This window comes from Cynara cardunculus (assembly GCF_001531365.2).
Source record: "Cynara cardunculus var. scolymus isolate 2C chromosome LG 15, CcrdV1, whole genome shotgun sequence".
In the NCBI taxonomy this organism is placed as follows: Eukaryota; Viridiplantae; Streptophyta; class Magnoliopsida; order Asterales; family Asteraceae; genus Cynara; species Cynara cardunculus.
In genome coordinates this window covers 8,409,324-8,428,123 of record NC_037542.1, presented here as the reverse complement: position 1 = coordinate 8,428,123, position 18,800 = coordinate 8,409,324, and the positions used below count along the sequence as shown (strand labels likewise).

Here is an 18,800-nt window from a genome sequence, read left to right as displayed (position 1 = left end):
GATCTCTCATATATAGGGGCTTTTCTAGGAACTTTCTGATTTGTGAGATCGGTGAGATTCAGTTAGACCACAAAAAATTAGTTGAACAATAAAATTTAATATAAATTAAAAATGTCTTCTTTCTACTACTTTCTCTCTCAAATTTTTTTTCATAACATACACGTACATACACACAAGTTGAACATATTGTGAACATTTTTTTAAAAAAAATACTATTATATTTTGTGAATACACTTTAAATCTATGAGATTTGATATAGCTTGTGAACATATCGTCAACACCAATTTAATCAATAAAACTAAATTTAAACTATCACTTATGAGTCCTACAGGAGTTAGACTTGGGTCAATTTTTGAAGATGAAGAATGCAGATTAGAGCTTGGTCTAAGACTTGTTACTTGGCCTTAACCTACCTTAGGGACCAAGTTATGTTTGCATGTCTTCTTTTAAAAACATCTCAAAATTTACATTAGTTTATTGTTTATGTTAAGTCTTTTGCTACTTAATTGCTTTCTAGATTACTTGTTCTAAAGCTTTCACAAGACCGAAACCTCTTTCCATATAATTCAAGTGATTAGTATTGTTGAATTCTCTTGTTACATTTGTTTTATATATATATATATATATATATATATATATATATATATATATATATATACGGTTTGTTGTTCAGTTAATTATCGGTTTTGCTATTAAACTAGTCTTTAAAAATCATGCCCATACATTGGATTTAGTCATCCTTTTGTAAAGCTCGTGACTACGTTTAACTTGTGAAAACCAAAATTCCCAAGTTCCGACCTTTGTTCTCAAGTGTTGATCTCAAGTATTCAAGTTTTCTATTAAAAAAAAATTAGCGCCAAGTTACTAAATCGTCTTGACTTTAATTTACTGCTTTCAAGTCATTTACATTCAACGACAAGGGTGGTGCCTGATTGATTTTAGCTTGCCTCCAAAGGTCAAAAGTATCAGGAGGTGTCAAGTTCAAATCCAATGAGAAATAAAAATCTCCTTGTGGCCACGGAAGTTCAAATGCGGTGACTCTGGGCTATCTGTAAAGCAGTTGATCGCCTGGGATTAGTCGTCTCGCATAGCGGGTTGGATATCCAGGTTAATAAAAAAAAAGTCATTTACATTCAGTCTTTTACCTTACTGTAATTTACATTCTAATAATTTATATTTCAAAACATTCCTGCACTTTATCGTATTTACTTTTAATTTAATAATTTGCACAACAAGTTTCCTTTTTGGACTTTAACACTTGAAATTTACTTTATAGTGTTTATATCTTTTATAATTAGAAGCCAAGCAATGATAGGCTAAACATTTAGTTTGGGTTGTAAGGGAAAGTTAAGACTGACGCTGATGAGAAATTAAAGAGTGTCTCAAATATCACATTTTTATCAAACTGTTTCTTTAGGTGATTAATGTTTTATTAAAGATTAAATTTAATTAATTGACAACTAATTTTATGTTTGAAAATGTATTAACTTTCAAAGTTAAGTCAAACATGAAAACCTGAGGTAAAATAGCTTTAGTATTGTATTATGATTCTCAACGTAACATAATGATATAGTAAACATGCATGTTTGTATTCCTGAGAGGCCGTCTGACCCAATACTTAGATAAATATGACAATTGTACTAATCAATAATATTATTGCGCTCTCCAAGATGTTATAATATCTTTTTAATGGATCATTTGTCTTTGTCTTAACATACCCTTGCTGTGATAACCAGACCCTGGTTATTACCCAAGGTAAATGGTACGTGATTATCTGATTTAATGACTACGTGATAAGCATGATAAACTGATATGTTTGATACATGCTGATATGCAAATTTGTGCATTTGTTTGGATAAAGATATATATATATATATATATATTTATGTATGCATAAATATGGAAGTATATATACATATATATTTTTATGCATGCAAGATTAATGCATGAAATATGTATGCATATGTGTATGCATGAATGCATGTGGGTTTTCATGCATGAGGTGGAAGGGGTTTGGAAGGCGGTTCTAGGCCGACTTTTCCATTTTTGGGAGGTATAAAAAGGGGGGCTTCACCTCTTCATTCATTTTCCCTGCTATTTTAAGAATGTTGAGAGGTTTTGAAAGAAGAGTGTTGTCCGGTTTAGCAAAAAGGAGGTGTTTGCAAGTTGATTTCAAGTGTCAAAGTTTCAAAAGGGTTSATTTCTAGCATTTTGGTGTCAAAAGCTTTAAAAGGTGAGTGGTTTCTAAATCTTTTGCATAAAAATTTATTACTGATTTTATTAGTATGTTTCGTATTCTTATCCTTTGAAATGGAACTTTGATTATATTGTCTAAGTGTTTATCCGGACAAAGCTTGACCGGATAAGGGTATAAACCGGACAAACCTTAGGCGGTTTAGTGTCCGGATTGTCTTAAACCGGACATGCCTTGAAAGGTTTAGTGACCGGATTGTTTTAAACCGGACAAACCTTGAGCGGTTTGTTGACCGGAGTTGGTAAACCGGTTGAGTGGTGAGCGGTTTAGTCTTAAACCGGGCGAGTCTTGAACGGACTGTTGACCGGATTTGTTATCCGCTCAATATGAATATTGTTCTAAGTGTTAAACCGTTCAAAGAATATTTAGTGTATTGATGGGATTAGATGTCCGGACAAAGTGAACTTTAGTCCAAGTGTTGTAAACCGGACGGTTGTTGACCGGATTAGTTGACCGGACTTGTAAACCGGATGATTGTTGACCGGACTTGTTGTCCAGATAACTTTATGTTGGAAATTTTATAAGTTTTTAAATGTTTATTTAATTATGATTCATAAAATGATTATTCTAAAATAAATGAAATGTTCCTACCAAGCATGGTGACGTAAGTCTGTTTTGGTATTGGAACGAGATTTTGGGAAATGTTTCTACCAAGCGTGGTGACGTAAGTCTGTTTTGGTATGAAACGAGTTTTTGGGAAATGTTTCTACCAAGCGTGGTGACGTAAGTCTGTTTTGGTACGAAACTAGATTTTGAGAAACCTTCCTACCAAGCGTGGTGACGTAAGTCTGTTTTGGTATGGAAGTAAGTTTTAAATGGTAGTTCCCCCAGACGTGGTGACTTTTGTCTGTTCTGGCTTGGAACTGGAAATGAGTACTTTCAGACGTGGTGACTTATGTCTGTTCTGATAAGTAGCTCTGTTTTATTGGAGGAATAAGGGTGRMATATCAAGGAGAGGTGTACTTGGAATAAGGGTGGCATTGTCATATGTGGATATTATTATTATGACTCTTATTATTATTATTAAATTGGAGTTAATAACTTTGAATCATCATTTCTTTGTGACCTGATGAATTAAAGATATTATTCCTATTTAGAAGTAATAATTTAGATGTTATTGGGAAGGGGAAAATGGTTTGTCATATCAAGCAAGTTTTGCCTTAAATCTTTCCTGTTAAAGAAATGGTATTTTAATTCAAAAAGTTTTGGTATTGGGAATGTTAAATCTCTGTTAAGAGATATTTTAAAGAATTGAGGTTCTTGGATATACTACTTTATGCATGACATTGTGAACTACATCAATTGTTATATTGCAGTATATTTCTAAACCAAGATTACATTATCATAYTTTGGTGTTCATCACCCTGCATTTGCAAATAGGGGATTTACTCACTAGACCCGTATGATCTAACCCTCATTTTTCTGTTTTAAATTATGCAATGCAGGAATAGCTGGGTCCGGGGATATAAAAGGGAAAGGGAAAATGTGATTATTTTCCTAACATATTGTCTGCTTTTGGAAGATACATGTTATATTACATGTAGTAGTATAGGATTTGTTTTGGAAATTTTATATGTAGATTTTGTACATATAGAAATCCTTGTACTAGTGAGACCTTTTGATGTAATCCATGTTTCTATGTAATGAAATATGTGTTTTATGCAAATGTGGAGTATGGGGGTGTTACACTTGCACCATTTGCTTCTAATTATAAATGTTATTTTCTTAGCTCATAATCAACTTACCAACCTTTAGATAAATCAAATTCTTCGAATTCATCATCTAGAGTTAGTTTTTAAATATTTAAATTTTTAGAAAAGTTTTGTGCTTACTTTTTTTTTTTTTAGAACGATATCTGGTACTTAATACAATTATTACTTGTTACAAGACGATAGTAGTCCAAGGTGTATACCTACACTGAGTTCTATTTTGTGTTGAAATCTAAGGTTGCATAAATCTTAAATCAATGGTTTATTAGATATATTTTTGGTTTATTAAATGTATTTTTTGGTTTCTGTTTTGGTATTTTTGTCTTTTTGATTTGATAAAACTATATATTTTTTGATAAAAATTTTATATTATTTTGTCATTGTTTATAATAAATAATTAAAATATTTTTAGTACAACTAGTTTTTAAATATTTTTGGTCATTATAGTTTTAGTTTTTATGAGCTCGATTTCTACAACTAATACAATTGTTTGGTCTCATAAGTCATTCATTTATACCAAATATATGTATCTCTTGTATAAATGTGTTAGAATAAGGTTATAAAATTATACGTTTTATTAAAATCGCATAAATTTATTGCGTGAAAATCTAATATAGTTTATTGTTTGCTCCTATAAAATTTAATCTTTTAATCCCTAACATAAAAAAAATTAAAATATTATCATGTGAGGTGTACTCAATTACTTACTTGCATTTGAATAGAGTTAGCGACAAAACCGAACTAAATAATTAATTTAATTTTTTGTTATAATTCACTTTACATTTAATAATAAAGTAATTTATTTTTTATTTAACAATATAATTTTTTATAATTAAATAATTAAACATTCTCTTATAAATTAATTATTATCTTAATTATATTTTAAATTTTTTATATTTAAAATAGATGTTTAACATGTATTTGATTATGTTTATCTACAGTTAATTATATGAATTTAAAAATAGAGCTTTAATAAGTTATACTTATGTAAAATTACTTGTAATTTTGAATTTTAAGTAATACACATCAATAAACAATACTTTATGGGGAAAAAATGATTTTAAGAATTTTTGTCAAGTGTTTTACATATATCCATATTTAGGGGGTGTTTGGGATTGCATATAAAAACAACTAACTGACTTATTCTGGTGTGACACCGATAATAAGCATTTTTGAATCTTTGGATAAATAACTTATACCGATGTCAAACTAGTAATAAAAAGTTTTTAATAAGTTAAATCATTCTAAATTATAATAAATTAAAAAAAAAAACTTTTATAGAAGAGTATTGGTTGTTTCAAATAAGTAACCCAGATACCCCTTAACTTCTTCGATCTGCGAACTTCCCCACCCTCTTCTCCTTCGCACCCACTCCCCCGCCCATCCCCTTTGCCGGCGACCATTGTTCTTCTCCGACCGGGATCCGACACAGAGACTCAACACCTTCCCCTTTTTCCGGCGGCTCTAAACTCTATTTGGCTCCTGTCGGTTTTAAATTTTGTCTCGAGAACACCCCCTTCCCATATATAGATTTCAATGCAGGAGGTTGTAGGCCATGGAAGGTATTTGGTTCTAGTTTTTGTATCTGGGTTCTGATTTTATGATTTAATTTGGATTTTGATTTTAGGAATTGTTTTAGTGGAATCCATAGAGAGGAATCCACGATCTCTTCGGGGTCGAATCTGTATCTCCTCGTGATTTTAGGATTTCATGTTTGTCAAAAAAAAAAAAACAGTATGGCTTCAAATAAAAGGTGCAAGTTCATTTGCAAAAAAGAAATAAGGTAGAATCATATTTACCCCAAATTTCAAAGTGCAGCTTCAAATTATCGTTTGAAGTGTTATCACAATAAATCAAAGCGCTCCTAAACAAATTTCAGAATTTTCCCCAACCAACTCGTTGTTTCCCAAATTTGGCTACTCAATAGTTACCATTGACTGCTTCTTCATGATAATGGAACTGCACATGAACATAAAATCATATCTGGGTGTGCTGTTCTTATCACTAGGATCATCGGCATAGTCACAGTTCTTGCCCCTCTCTCTCTCTCTCTCTCTATTTCGATGATGACCACCACCGATGACTTTTCTCTAATCGATTCTCTGTTCCAGTGACCAACAAGAGCAATTTTGGTAGGGTGGTTTTACCCACTATGAACCCTCGATTTTATTTTTGGGTTCTATGATTTGATTGTGATTTCAATACAGAAGTGACTTTTTGTGGGTTTGATTTGCTGTGAGTGCAATCGTTTCCTTCAATAGATCTGGGTTTCCTTCAAGCAATCTATTTTATTTTGGGTTTAATTTTTTGCTTTGATTTGGTTGGGTTTGATTCTGATTTTGTTCTTTAGGTTTGATTTTCTTTATTTTGTTAAGGTTTAGTTCATTGGGTATGATTTGTCGGAGAAAGGAGAAAGTTGTTCGGAGACTGTGAATTTGACCGGAGGAAGTTGTTCGGAGATTGTTGAGTTTGGCCGGAGAAGACAATTGGAGCCGAGTTAAACCCTATAAAAAGTAATTCTTTAATAAAGTGAAATAGGAAAAAAGACAACAAAAATATAGAAAAAGGCAAAAATGTCCTCGAGTTAAACAGTCTCTTTTAACGGCAGATATAGTCGGAGGTAGGGGTCCTCAAAACCCAAATAACTTTAACATGAAACAATCTCATGTTTAATTGAGTTGTAAAATTTTTAAATCGTATGTATTGAGTTGATATTGAGTTACTATTATTTGAACTCAACTCGATAAACTCGATATCCTTTTATTTTTTGGATTTAATATAATTGTTGAATTTATATTAATATATACATTAGACAATTACACCATCATGTACGCTTTTCATATACATATCTTTTCAATTTATTCATATCTCTTTATAACTCATTTGTATATATATATTCAGTAACTATAAACATATATACGTAAATTGAGAAAATTAACTAAATGTGATATACATAAAAAGTATGAATAAGTTGTATCAAATGGTTGATGATGACAAAGAAATTATGAGTAGAGAAATAACATATTAGGGTTAGAAGAATATTTTAATGTACCAAAGTATCAATCCGACCAAACCGTACGGCTTAGGTTGGGTTGGGTTGCACTTTCGTTTGGTTGGGTTGGATTGGGTTAAGATTTTTCAAACCGCACGTATTTGATTGACTTCATATTATTATTAATTATATAAATTCATATACAGATACATATTTTTTAATAATTATATAAATTCATTAACTTCATATTATTATTAATTAATTAAATATTAAAAATATGTAATTTTTAAATTATATATTTGTATATGAATTTTTTTCAATATTTATATTTTATATCTTTATAAAAATTTATTATATTTATTTACTTCTTTATTTTTATTTTATACCCTTATGATATTTATATAATTACAATTCCATAATTAAATAAAACAATGTTAAAATAAAAACGTATTTTGTTAACATATTTTATTTTATATACAATTATATATGTCAAAGTAAATAAACAAAAGATTATATATTAAATTTAGTATATAAATGAATATAAACGAACGGTAAACAAACGAACGTTCATGGACATAAATGAACGAACGAGACTYTTGTTAATGTTCGTTCGTTTAATTAAACGAACAAAAAGAATTGTTCATGTTCGTTCATTTATTAAATAAATGAACATAAACGTTCGGTTCCTTTACAATCCTATAAGTAACTAAAGAATATGAAGTATAATTTAAAAATTAACAAGTATATTAAAAAATGAGTATGTAAGATGAACAAGATCAATAAAGGGTATGAAAATGCTTCCTGAAAGGTTAATTTAGTTGTTAGATCTAATTTTAGTTAATATAAAATTATGTATTTTAATGTGATAATGGTGTAAAAATAAATGATGTATCATAGATTAAATAAAGAACTATAAAARTATAAATCGTAAATATTAAAAATATTTTTTCACAGTATATATAATATATAATAATATAATTAAGTCAAAAACTATTCAATATTGGACTCATTTTGAAGGTATTAACAAGACGATTATAATGGTGTAACTTGTTAAAATAAAAATGTATTTTTTAAACATGTTTTAATTAATATACGATTATGTATGTTAATTTGATAAATGTGTAAAATGAAAAATTTAAAAGTAAAGGACGTAAAGTAAATTAATTAATTAATTATAGGGGTATAAAGTGTAAATTTAAAATTATTATTTTAAAAAAATTTGTTGAATGTGAGAGGGGGTGAGTATGTGAGGGAGTGAGTTTGTGAGAGAAGGGGGTGTAGAAAATGACGTCAGGGTATGAATATCAACCCCCATAATAAAAACTCATTTCTCTCCTTTTAGCAACCATTTTAAGGAATACTCTAAATTTGAATAATTCTATCGTTCCTCTCCTCTTTAGATGAATGATCGTGTGAGAATAAGAGTTGATGTGAGAATCATAATAATGAATCTAGAACATTGATCACCTTTAATCTCAAATTCACTTATGAATTGTGTTTGATACATAATTGATCTGGTGCATCTCAATGAATTTCATCTTAATGTGCATCCAAGAATGAAGATCCTTCTTACAATTCTCACATTAACTCTCTTTCTAAACGAAATTCAGCTCCTCTTTGTTCTATTCTAAAGAGGATTATAAAGAATATGTTAGGAAAAAATATTAACCAGAAAATTTCCAATTTTAAAGAATTTGACCCATATCTTTAATTTCTGGCGATTACAACCCTCCAAGACTGACCCTACTACCCTACCTTATGATGCCTATAAAACGCCTCTCTTCCGACTTCCTTCCAACCACATAAACAAATAGAAAGAAGAGTTCTCTCTCTCTCTCCAAAAAGCTAAGTAATTGATTGCTTATCAATACCACAAAAGTCCATTTGAAAGCAATTTTTGGCACCATATATATATACATACATACATATATATATATATAATTCCAGCATAGGCTGTGAGATATTGTGAAAGTGATCTACATTAAAATCTTTCCTTCCCCGAGAAAGAAAGTGAAGGTTTAGAGAGAGAGTCTTTTTAATTACACCCTTTTTCTCCATCTTTCCTTTTAATCAAAACCTCACTTCCAACCCCCAAAAGATCCACAAGAGAAATGGTGAGTTCTTGATCATCCTCTTTAACTACCTTTCTTCTTTATATTAGGGTTTAATTAGTTTTGTTGATTATATATATATATATATATATCATGTGTTGCAGGAAATGGAACAACTCAACACATGGGAAGGATATGTGGATTGGAAGAACAAACCTGCCATCAAAGGCCGCCATGGTGGCATGCTTGCCGCCTCCTTCGTCCTGGGTACTAATTAATTAAAGGCTTAATTAATTGATCACACATGCATATATATAGATATATAGAGAGAGAGATATGGGTATTAGTTGTTGATATATATATATGTGTGTGTGTGTGTGTGTAGTTGTGGAGGTGATGGAGAATTTGGCATATCTGGCAAATGCAAGCAACTTGGTGTTGTATTTGATACAACACATGCACTTTTCTCCTTCAAAAGCAGCAAATCATGTCACAAATTTCATGGGCACTGCTTTTCTTCTGGCTCTTCTTGGTGGCTTCTTGTCTGATGCTTTCTTCACCACTTATCACATCTACCTCATCACTGCTCTTCTTGAGTTCTTGGTAATTCTCTCTCTCTCTCTCTCCCACTCTCTCTCATATATATACAGGGGTCATGCATGCATCCTTAATTTGGTGAATAAAATGTGAATGCTAATTGTGTTTTTAATGTCGTCTCCAAGAGTTAGTACCCTTCTCTAGTGTCAATGTTGTTTAAAACACAAAGTAATAATACCATCTCCACAAGAATTTTTGAAATTGACAAAAATAGAGATTTTTTTTCTAAAAGTTGACAACAACAGAATTCTTAAATAAATTCTGTTCTAAAAGTCTCCAAATTTCATTGATTTTATAAAAGTTTGATGATGTATTATAAAAATATTAAATATTAAATAGTATATTATTGTTAGAATCTTAAAAAAAATTGTTGAGGTTGAATGTAACGTAATATATTTTTTATTTATATATTTTGAATTTTTTCTTATTTGAGAAAAATTATAGACTATTAGACAAGCTCTAAAAGATGTAAGTGTATATCCTATACAAGTGATTTACCAAATATGTTAGTGATTACTAACATTAATTACGCAGAATTGCTTTGTCTTAAAAATGTACAGGATTAATTACCAAATTATGCAAGTTTAAAATCAAATTACCGGGATTAATGAGAAATTAGAAGAAAAATATGATGAGTATTATTAACTGTTAAGAGCATTTTCAACAAATTCTCTAAAATAGAGAAAATAACGATTGTGTTCTCTATATTGTTCTACAAGATTCTCTACAATGCTTTTCAAAATAGAGAAAACATGAAGAAAAAAACTTTAAGTTTAGAGATTTCTCTAAAACTTGACGTTGGGAGAGAGAAATAATTATTTTATTCATTTCTACCAATAAGACAAAATTGTTATTATTTTGTATAAAGTTTTTTAAAAAGTTTATTGGGATAATAAACTATAATAATATAATCTATGTTACAATATAATGTATATCAAAATCTTTAAAATGAAAATTTTGTTGGTGTTGAATATAATATTTTTTAGAGATTTTAACTTTTGGTTCTACTTTTTTTTTTCTGTTGGAGATACTCTAAGAAATTTAGCGATAGAACCCTAAAATAGAAAATTAGAGATTTTGTTCTTTATATTATTTCAACAGATTTTTTATAATATTCTCTAAAATAAGAAAAATACGGAGAAGAAAAACTCCAATCTTTTAGGGAATTATCTAAAATTTAATGTTGGAAAATGATTATTTCAATCCATACCACCAATTAATTAAATTATTATTATTCTATATAATGTTTTTTTAAATACATTTAGATGATAAAATCGAAGATTATTATAATAATATAATTTATATTAAAATCTTTAAAAAATTAGAATTGGAAATTTTTATTTTAAAAATTAGTAGCTTAACAAGAAGCGTGACTGACCGCACAAGTGATTGTTGGTTACCTGATCATTTTATGTGAATATATAATTAAGTAGGATGCTATGATTCAGTGTTGCTAACCGAAAATGTTTTTTTTTTCCTAGAAAATAATTTAAACATGTGAATTAAATTTGTCATAAAAGATTCCCTTAAGCCTACGCTGTCAGAAGAAATATAAATTTATGTTTTAAATATATGAGGTGGTTCAAATGTTAACCAAATTTATTGTGTTAACTTTGTTAACTAATCTTGATCATTAATTCTTATAATAAACGGTTATGATTTATCATATTAAAAATTTAATTTTTTAAATTTACAATTTCACAAACATATGTGAACAAGTGGAAAATGGTATTTATGTAATTTTTTATGTAACTCCCATATCATTAATTGGGAGTTACAAAATAAAAGAATTACATGACTTTTGTTAATGTAAGAATCATATGAACACATTTATATATATATGAACCATTATGTCAAATAAAAACAAAATTTGACATATATATATGAACTTGGACTGCATAACATTTATGAACATAATAAAAATAGCTGCAACACAAAAGAAAATAAATAAAAAGCAGGTTTGAACACAATATGAACAGTTTGTGAACAATAGTTCCTTCATTATGAATTTATTCAGAAGTGAGACAATGTTGAGATATGTAGCTAGTGTATATATGAACATTTGTGAACAATAGTTCCTTCATTATGAACAATAAGTTTATCCATAATAGCTTGAACGATAGTGAAAACTTTACTATCAGGTCTCCTCTACCAATCACAAGTTCAAAAACATCATAGATTATAAATCAATATTATAAAAAAAAACAAGATAAATAATAAGTTAACAAAAATCATGAGATTTTTTGATTTTGCAACTCTCAATTAATGATATGGGAGCTATATAAAAAAGAAAATTACATATTTACCCTTGTCATTAAATTATAAGATGAATATGAACTTATATATAAGATAGATTGCCATTGGTTGAATATGGTTAACAAAGTTAACACAATAAACTTGATTAACATTTAAACCAGTCTCTTTCTCTCTCTCTCTCTCTCTCTCTCTCTCTCTCTCTCTATATATATATATATATATATATATGATTAAGTTTAAACGAGAACCATAAATAAATTAAAAGAACGAAAAATGATCAAATCATATGTGATTTTACATTAAAATCACATATGATTTACATGACTTTGGCTGCAGCCTGTGATTGTGGGTGACGTCACTCACTCATAAATTCACCCCTTGCATGGATCGTGTTACGTAATCATATGTGATTATAATGCAAAATCACTTGTGATTTGGTTATTTTCGTGTTCTCTTATTTTAATCATATTCTCGTTTTATTCTACCTATATATATATATATATATATATATATATATATATRTGTGTGTGTGTGTGTGTGTGTGTGGTTGAGATCATACAAGACCTATTGAGTTCAATGAAAATCGTGAGAACACATTTTAAGCATTTTAACTAGGTTTTTTATCCTATGGATATAAAAAAAAATGTGATGGCTTTTCGTAAATAAGTGGAACGTATGGACATGGATGTCGAGCTTTACATTCATTCACCCACTTTTACCTAACTTCACCTTTCACCTTTCACCTTTTTAGTTATCTTTTCACATGTTTTTAATCACATTTTCATGAATCTTGAAAGAGGATTCATTCATGGTAAGCAAATGTATGTTTGAAGCTTCCAATTGATACGACTGGTTGAGGGAATCTTGGTGAAGAAATTGCATTTAATTTCAACATATTTTTCATTTTTAATATTTCAATATCTATTATATTATTAATATAATTTATAAATTTATTATCCCAATAAACTTTTAAAAATGATTTACTTAAAATAATAATAATTCAATTTATTTGATAAAAATAATAAAAAATTAGTTTTTATTTCAACATATTAAGTTTTAAAAGTAAAAACTTGAATTTTTTTTACTTTTAGGGGGTATATGAGATTGATTATAAAAACAACTTGTTGACTTATTTCGGTGTGACACCGGTAATAAGCGTTTTTGAGTGTATGGATAAACAGCTTATACCGGTGCCAAACCGGTAATAATAAGTTTTTGAAGAAATTAAATCATTCTAATTTATAATAAATTGATAAAAACTTTTATAAAAAAGTATAAGTTGTTTCAAATAAACAATTCCAAACATCTTCTTAATATTATAAGAAGTAATATAGAAAATTTATTAAAATAATACAATAAACAAGAAAAAAATATGTTGGATCGGTTATCATTTAAACTCAAGTATATACACATGTGTGTATATAAATTAGGCATTGATATGGGCAATGGGGGTATGTGACACATGCATGTGTGAGATAGACATAGACTTCGATAACATTAACGTTTTGTCTGTGTCTATCAATCAGTCCACCATAACTATTGTTGCATCGAAATTTGTACCACCTTTCACTTAAGTTATTCAATGCTTAATGAATACTCAACTTCTATACGTACATATGTTCTTCAAAGTCAAAATAATTACAACTTATATATATATATATATATATGTGTGTGTGTGTGTATATGTATATAATATATATAGGGTGGTGCATAATTAGTTTGAGCTTGTCTCCAAAGATCAAAAGTATTATGAGGTCTCCGGTTCAAATTCAAGAAGGAATAAAAATCCCCTTGTGGCCATGAAAGTTCAAATGCAGTGACTCCGGTCTGAGATTAGTCGGCTCGTATAGCGGGTTGGATATACAGGTTAATCAATATATATATATATAAGGTTATTGTAGATAATTGGAATTCTTATATGAAATTTTATGTGATAGGAAAACATAGAAACAACATACGATCAATCAAAAAATTTACTTGATAGGATAGATTCAAGCTTTTAATCGAGAAATAGATTTGAGACTTGCACCACAGAATTCTAAGTCGGAACATTTGCCGGTATAGCTTCCGTTTAGAGGATACAACAATCAAATTCAAGTAAAATTTAAATCTAAGGAGCCATTTACCAAACGCTTATTCGGGTAAGCGTTTACCAAGTCACGTTACCTCACCGGATGAATATGGTAAAGACCAAGAATCTTATCTGGTAAGAGCGAGACAAGGAACAAGAGTCTTACCCGGTAAATGAGGGCAATGACTCTTACCACGGTAAGCACACATACCGGGTAAATATTTGCATGCGATGTCGTTTTGGTGAACTAAAATCTTACCTAATAAGTAAATAATAATGTTAAATTTTATTGATAAACACTTACCGATTAAATATTTGGTAAACAACCCCTAAGCAAACTATGTTTGGTGAAAAAGGAAGAGAGAACCCAGAGTCACGGTTTTGCTTGCACAATACCTAAGAGTCCAAGACTTTGTTTCTGACATTTGAATGTAATTGTTATTTTCAAAGCCCAAGCAGACATTTAAGCCCAAGTTCATGTAACTCATTCATTCAGTAAGGATTCAATAAGTGAGTTCTTTTTTAACTTGGTTACAACTTATTATAACACATCGATACAAAATTTATGATGAGGATACTACTCGGTTTGATGGTTTGCTTTGCTCATTGGTTACTAAGGTTTTAGGGTTGGTTCAAAGCTTCGTTGAAATATATGATCCATAAAGACACAACTCGCAAAATTTTCTTGAACCATAAAGACAACCTGCAAAAAATGAAGACGCTATAGTCACTGTTGACTTTGCCTCTAAAAACCATGACATGTTTTTTAGATATTATAGTATTTTATTATCATTGAATGATTAATTATAAATTTTGTTAATGATCGTATATTTTAATATAAAAACTATAGACCATGTATGTTATAAAGTAATTTTTTTTGTAGGAAAATAAATATAATACTTTTTAAGTAAGTTCTCAATACAAGCTTCTTTTTCAAAGAATTTCAATTCAAAATCAATTATTTATTATTAGAATGGTACTCGCACAATGTAGTGAGATACCTATCCAGTTTAATAAATAAATAAATAAATGATTTTTAAGAGTTTTTGTCAAATGTTTTATAATATAGTACAGATTAATAATCATTAAAAATTAATAATATCGGTTTCAATATATATTTTTATTTTGTTAAATGTATGTTATAATATTCGATCAATAACTAAATGTTTAAAATAAGAACATGTATGTATCAAGTTAAATAATATATTTATATCTTGATCTGATTTTTATACCGAAGGTAGCGTTTTAGTGGGTTGTTTAGATTTTTATATAGACATCTTTCTTGTACTCGACAAATATTTGAAGATTTTTCGAATAAAAAATTATTTAAAGCATTTTTTAAATTGCGACATCGCATTATGTGACAATTGTATTTTTTATATTTGATCAGGGTCTTGTGATACTGACAATCCAAGCTCATTCGCCATCGTTAAAGCCACCCGAATGCAACCCTATAAATGTTGCGGTACCATGTCAAGATGTGCACGGTGCAAAAGCTACGATGTTGTTTTTGGGTCTTTATTTGGTCGCGTTAGGCGTAGGAGGCATAAAAGGATCTCTACCTGCACACGGTGCTCAACAATTCGATGACAACACCGTGAAGGGAAGAAAACAGAGATCGACGTTTTTTAACTACTTTGTGGTTTGCCTCGCCATTGGTGCTCTTATTGCAGTTACCTTTGTGGTTTGGATCGAAGACAACAAAGGATGGGAGTGGGGTTTCGGAATTTCTATGTTGACTGTTTTGTTGTCAATCCCTGTGTTCCTAGCTGGTTCGGGTTTTTACAGGAACAAGATCCCTTCCGGAAGCCCTCTCACCACAATTTTTAAGGTAACATTATAAAAAGAAATACTTTATTCATCCCAAAACAAGTGTTCATAATTAAAAAAACATATAATTTTTGAAATGAGTTATTATTATTTTTTTAATTAATTAAATAATAATTTTACTTTTAATAATAATGAGATTAATTAATTTTTTCATCTCATAATTAATTGTGAAATTGAAAATTAGACATTTTTTTATAAATAGAGATTTATTTTAGGACAAATTAAAATAACACTTATTTTTTACCGAAAAATGTTATCTCTATTTGTCTTTTTTGTGGTGTTATTTAACGTATAACATTGATGCAGGTATTGATTGCATCAATGTTAAACGTCAATCCAAGCAATGCCATCGCAAGCATGACGTCGTTACCGCCAAACAATGTTGAACAACAACAAACCGTCTCCAAAGATCTCGAAGAACTCGAAACTCTGTCTTCGAGTCTCCGATTCTTAAATCGTGCAGCACTAAACAAACCGGCCTACAATTTCCTCCGATGTTCGGTCAAACAAGTCGAAGAAGTCAAAGTCGTCCTACGTGTCCTCCCGACCTTCGGTTGCACTATCATGCTCAACTGTTGCCTAGCTCAGCTTTCGACATTCTCCGTCCAACAAGCGTCCACCATGAATACAAAGATCGGATCACTAAAAGTTCCAGCTGCCTCCCTCCCGGTTTTTCCGGTGATATTCATCATTGTCATTGGTCCGATCTACAATCATATCATTATCCCGTTTGCCCGAAAAGCCAGGAAATCAGAAATGGGTGTTTCACACTTACAACGGATCGGAGTAGGCCTACTCTTCTCGATAATGGCCATGGCCATTGCGGCACTAGTTGAGATCAAACGCAAAGGGATCGCCACAAGAACCGGATTCGATCCTAGTGAGCCATTGCCGATTACATTTCTATGGATCGCTTTCCAATACTTGTTTCTCGGGTCTGCCGATCTTTTCACATTGGCCGGATTAATGGAGTTCTTTTTCACCGAAGCTCCGGCAAGTATGAAATCTCTAGCCACCTCGCTATCATTCGCATCATTGGCTATGGGGTACTATTTGAGCACGGTGATGGTGTCAATCGTGAATAGCGCCACCGGGAGCTCCGGCCACCCTGGGTGGCTCTCCGGTGGAAACTTGAACCAATACCATTTGGAGAGATTTTACTGGCTGATGTGCGTATTGAGCGGTTTGAATTTCTTGCATTATTTGTTTTGGGCTCATCGATACAAGTACCAATCTATAGGGGCTAGATGTTAAATTATGGAGAAGTTGAAGGTGTATTGAAGGAAATGTTGCAAAGTCAGTTTCACATATGACCTACATTTTCAGGCTCTGGATGGGACGTCTAAGTAATAATCCAACAACTAATAATTTCTATATCACACCCTTGTTCTTATATTTTCTTCATTTTATACCTCCTTTTCACGTTTTCTTTCTTCAAAGTTTAAACAAGCTGAACCAAGTAACAAACTTTGGGTGGGATCAAGCTCGAATAAAGTTTTCACAATATTTTTCGAACTCGAACTTGAATATCTTGTCGATGTTTGAGTTGGACTCGAGGCTTGTTTAACATTTATAATATTTTGGTATAACTGAGTTGTTCATAGACATAACAGACTGCTAAACAGCCCTAAACCAGGTCCATTTGACCTGCTAGACAAGTGGCCTTGAACAATGAACATTCATTCTTGAACTAAAACTACGAAAACCCTAGATCTAAAGTCTAAAATATTTAGCATGCTCTAAACCTCAACTTTTGGTCACTCCAAAGCCAAACTCAACAATAACTCTTTTTCAGATACTGACTTCATTATTAAAACATATAAAATAGTTTTTGGCATGTTAGCCCATAGTCAAACCCAAACTATTTTATAAGGCCAGTGAGAACAACTCATCAAGCTCGCAAAAAAGAGCTTGTTTGCAACTATTGGGATTTTACTCCAACACTTGGTGGGTGTTTGGGATTGCTTGTAAAAAATAACTTATGATTTTTTACAAAAAACACTTATCAACTTATTATAAGTCAAAAGGGTTTAACTTCTTCAAAAACTTCTTATTACCGGTTTGGCACCGGTATCAGTTGTTTATCCAAACACTCAAAAGTGCTTATTACCGGTGACACACCGGAATAAGTCAATAAGTTATTCTTATAAGCAACCGCAAACACTCCCTTAGTTATGTCTAACTTTAACCAACCATTTGCTTTTATTTGTCCCTAGTTTCAAATTCACTTTTAAAAATTTATTAATGGGTATTCAATTGGATTTTGAAATTTATCACATAAAACAAGCTTTATGGTAGTGTATAGTTTTGCTTAATCTTGGAAAGCCGTTGACTTGATATCTTTTTTGTCAAGGAGATTGAATTGTTTTAGGTACCCATCACTCTTATTGACTTTCTCAACCTCAAGTTTGGTCACCAATCTAGACAAAATGTCCTTTTGCCTCTTCAAATGTATGATTTTCTCATTCATTATGATTGGTAAAGTCTTCTAGTGGAATTTTGATGCTTCATTTATAAAACGAAGAACATTTATTTAGATTAAACTAATTTTTTTTTAATTAGTTTTAATATTTGTAAGCAAAAAAAATTTCGGTTTTCTTGGTATGATATCCGTTGTTACACAGGAAATCAACATGGGATGCAAATTGCTTGTTATTGGGAGAATTACACCATACTTCTTGTTTAAAGTTGTCTTAGAGAAATGAATCCAAGGGCATAAAAGGTCTTTTGTACCTTTTGAGTTTTTTCAACATGTTGATTTTACATTAATATACATAAATTTGTAACGGTAAAAAGTTTCTTTTCATAACCACCTCAGAGTGGGGATGGGGACGAGAATGGGGGTCGATGGCAGTTGTGTACTGGTTTGAAACAATCGAGGTGGAGAAGTTGGTATTTGCCAGTTTTTATCAAGTCTTTTTTATTGCTTTAAAGATTGATTTGGCTCACTCAAGACCCTACAAAGAATGATGTGGCACATTCTTAGAGTAGTATTTGTCTAAAGAAATTTTCTCATTATTAAAGACTATTATACACCTAA

The 18,800-nt window shown here is 30.4% G+C and overlaps 1 protein-coding gene across 2 annotated transcripts; it reads left to right on the top strand.

The window, feature by feature from the left end:
• The first annotated feature begins 9,233 nt into the window (after positions 1–9,233).
• LOC112528344 (protein NRT1/ PTR FAMILY 4.6) lies at positions 9,234–17,059 on the top strand. 2 transcript variants are annotated; one of them, XM_025139356.1, is made up of 5 exons: positions 9,234–9,273; positions 9,392–9,609; positions 15,321–15,375; positions 15,427–15,761; positions 16,067–17,059. In XM_025139356.1, the coding sequence occupies exons 1-5, from the start codon at positions 9,249–9,251 to the stop codon at positions 17,012–17,014; spliced, it is 1,581 nt and encodes a 526-aa protein (XP_024995124.1). In that variant the 5' UTR covers positions 9,234–9,248; the 3' UTR covers positions 17,015–17,059. The 2 variants fall into 2 exon arrangements, with proteins under 2 accessions (XP_024995124.1, XP_024995122.1); XM_025139354.1 differs by lacking the exon at positions 9,234–9,273 and having other exon boundaries at positions 9,370–9,609; positions 15,321–15,761.
• Positions 17,060–18,800: the final 1,741 nt, after the last annotated feature.

Coding starts and splice junctions, on each gene's coding strand:
- LOC112528344 (XM_025139354.1), top strand. CDS start 9,370: ATGTGTGTGTGTGTGTGTGTAGTTGTGGAGGTGATGGAGAATTTGGCA. Junction 9,610..15,320: donor CTGCTCTTCTTGAGTTCTTG/GTAATTCTCTCT, acceptor ATATTTGATCAG/GGTCTTGTGATACTGACAAT. Junction 15,762..16,066: donor CTCTCACCACAATTTTTAAG/GTAACATTATAA, acceptor ACATTGATGCAG/GTATTGATTGCATCAATGTT.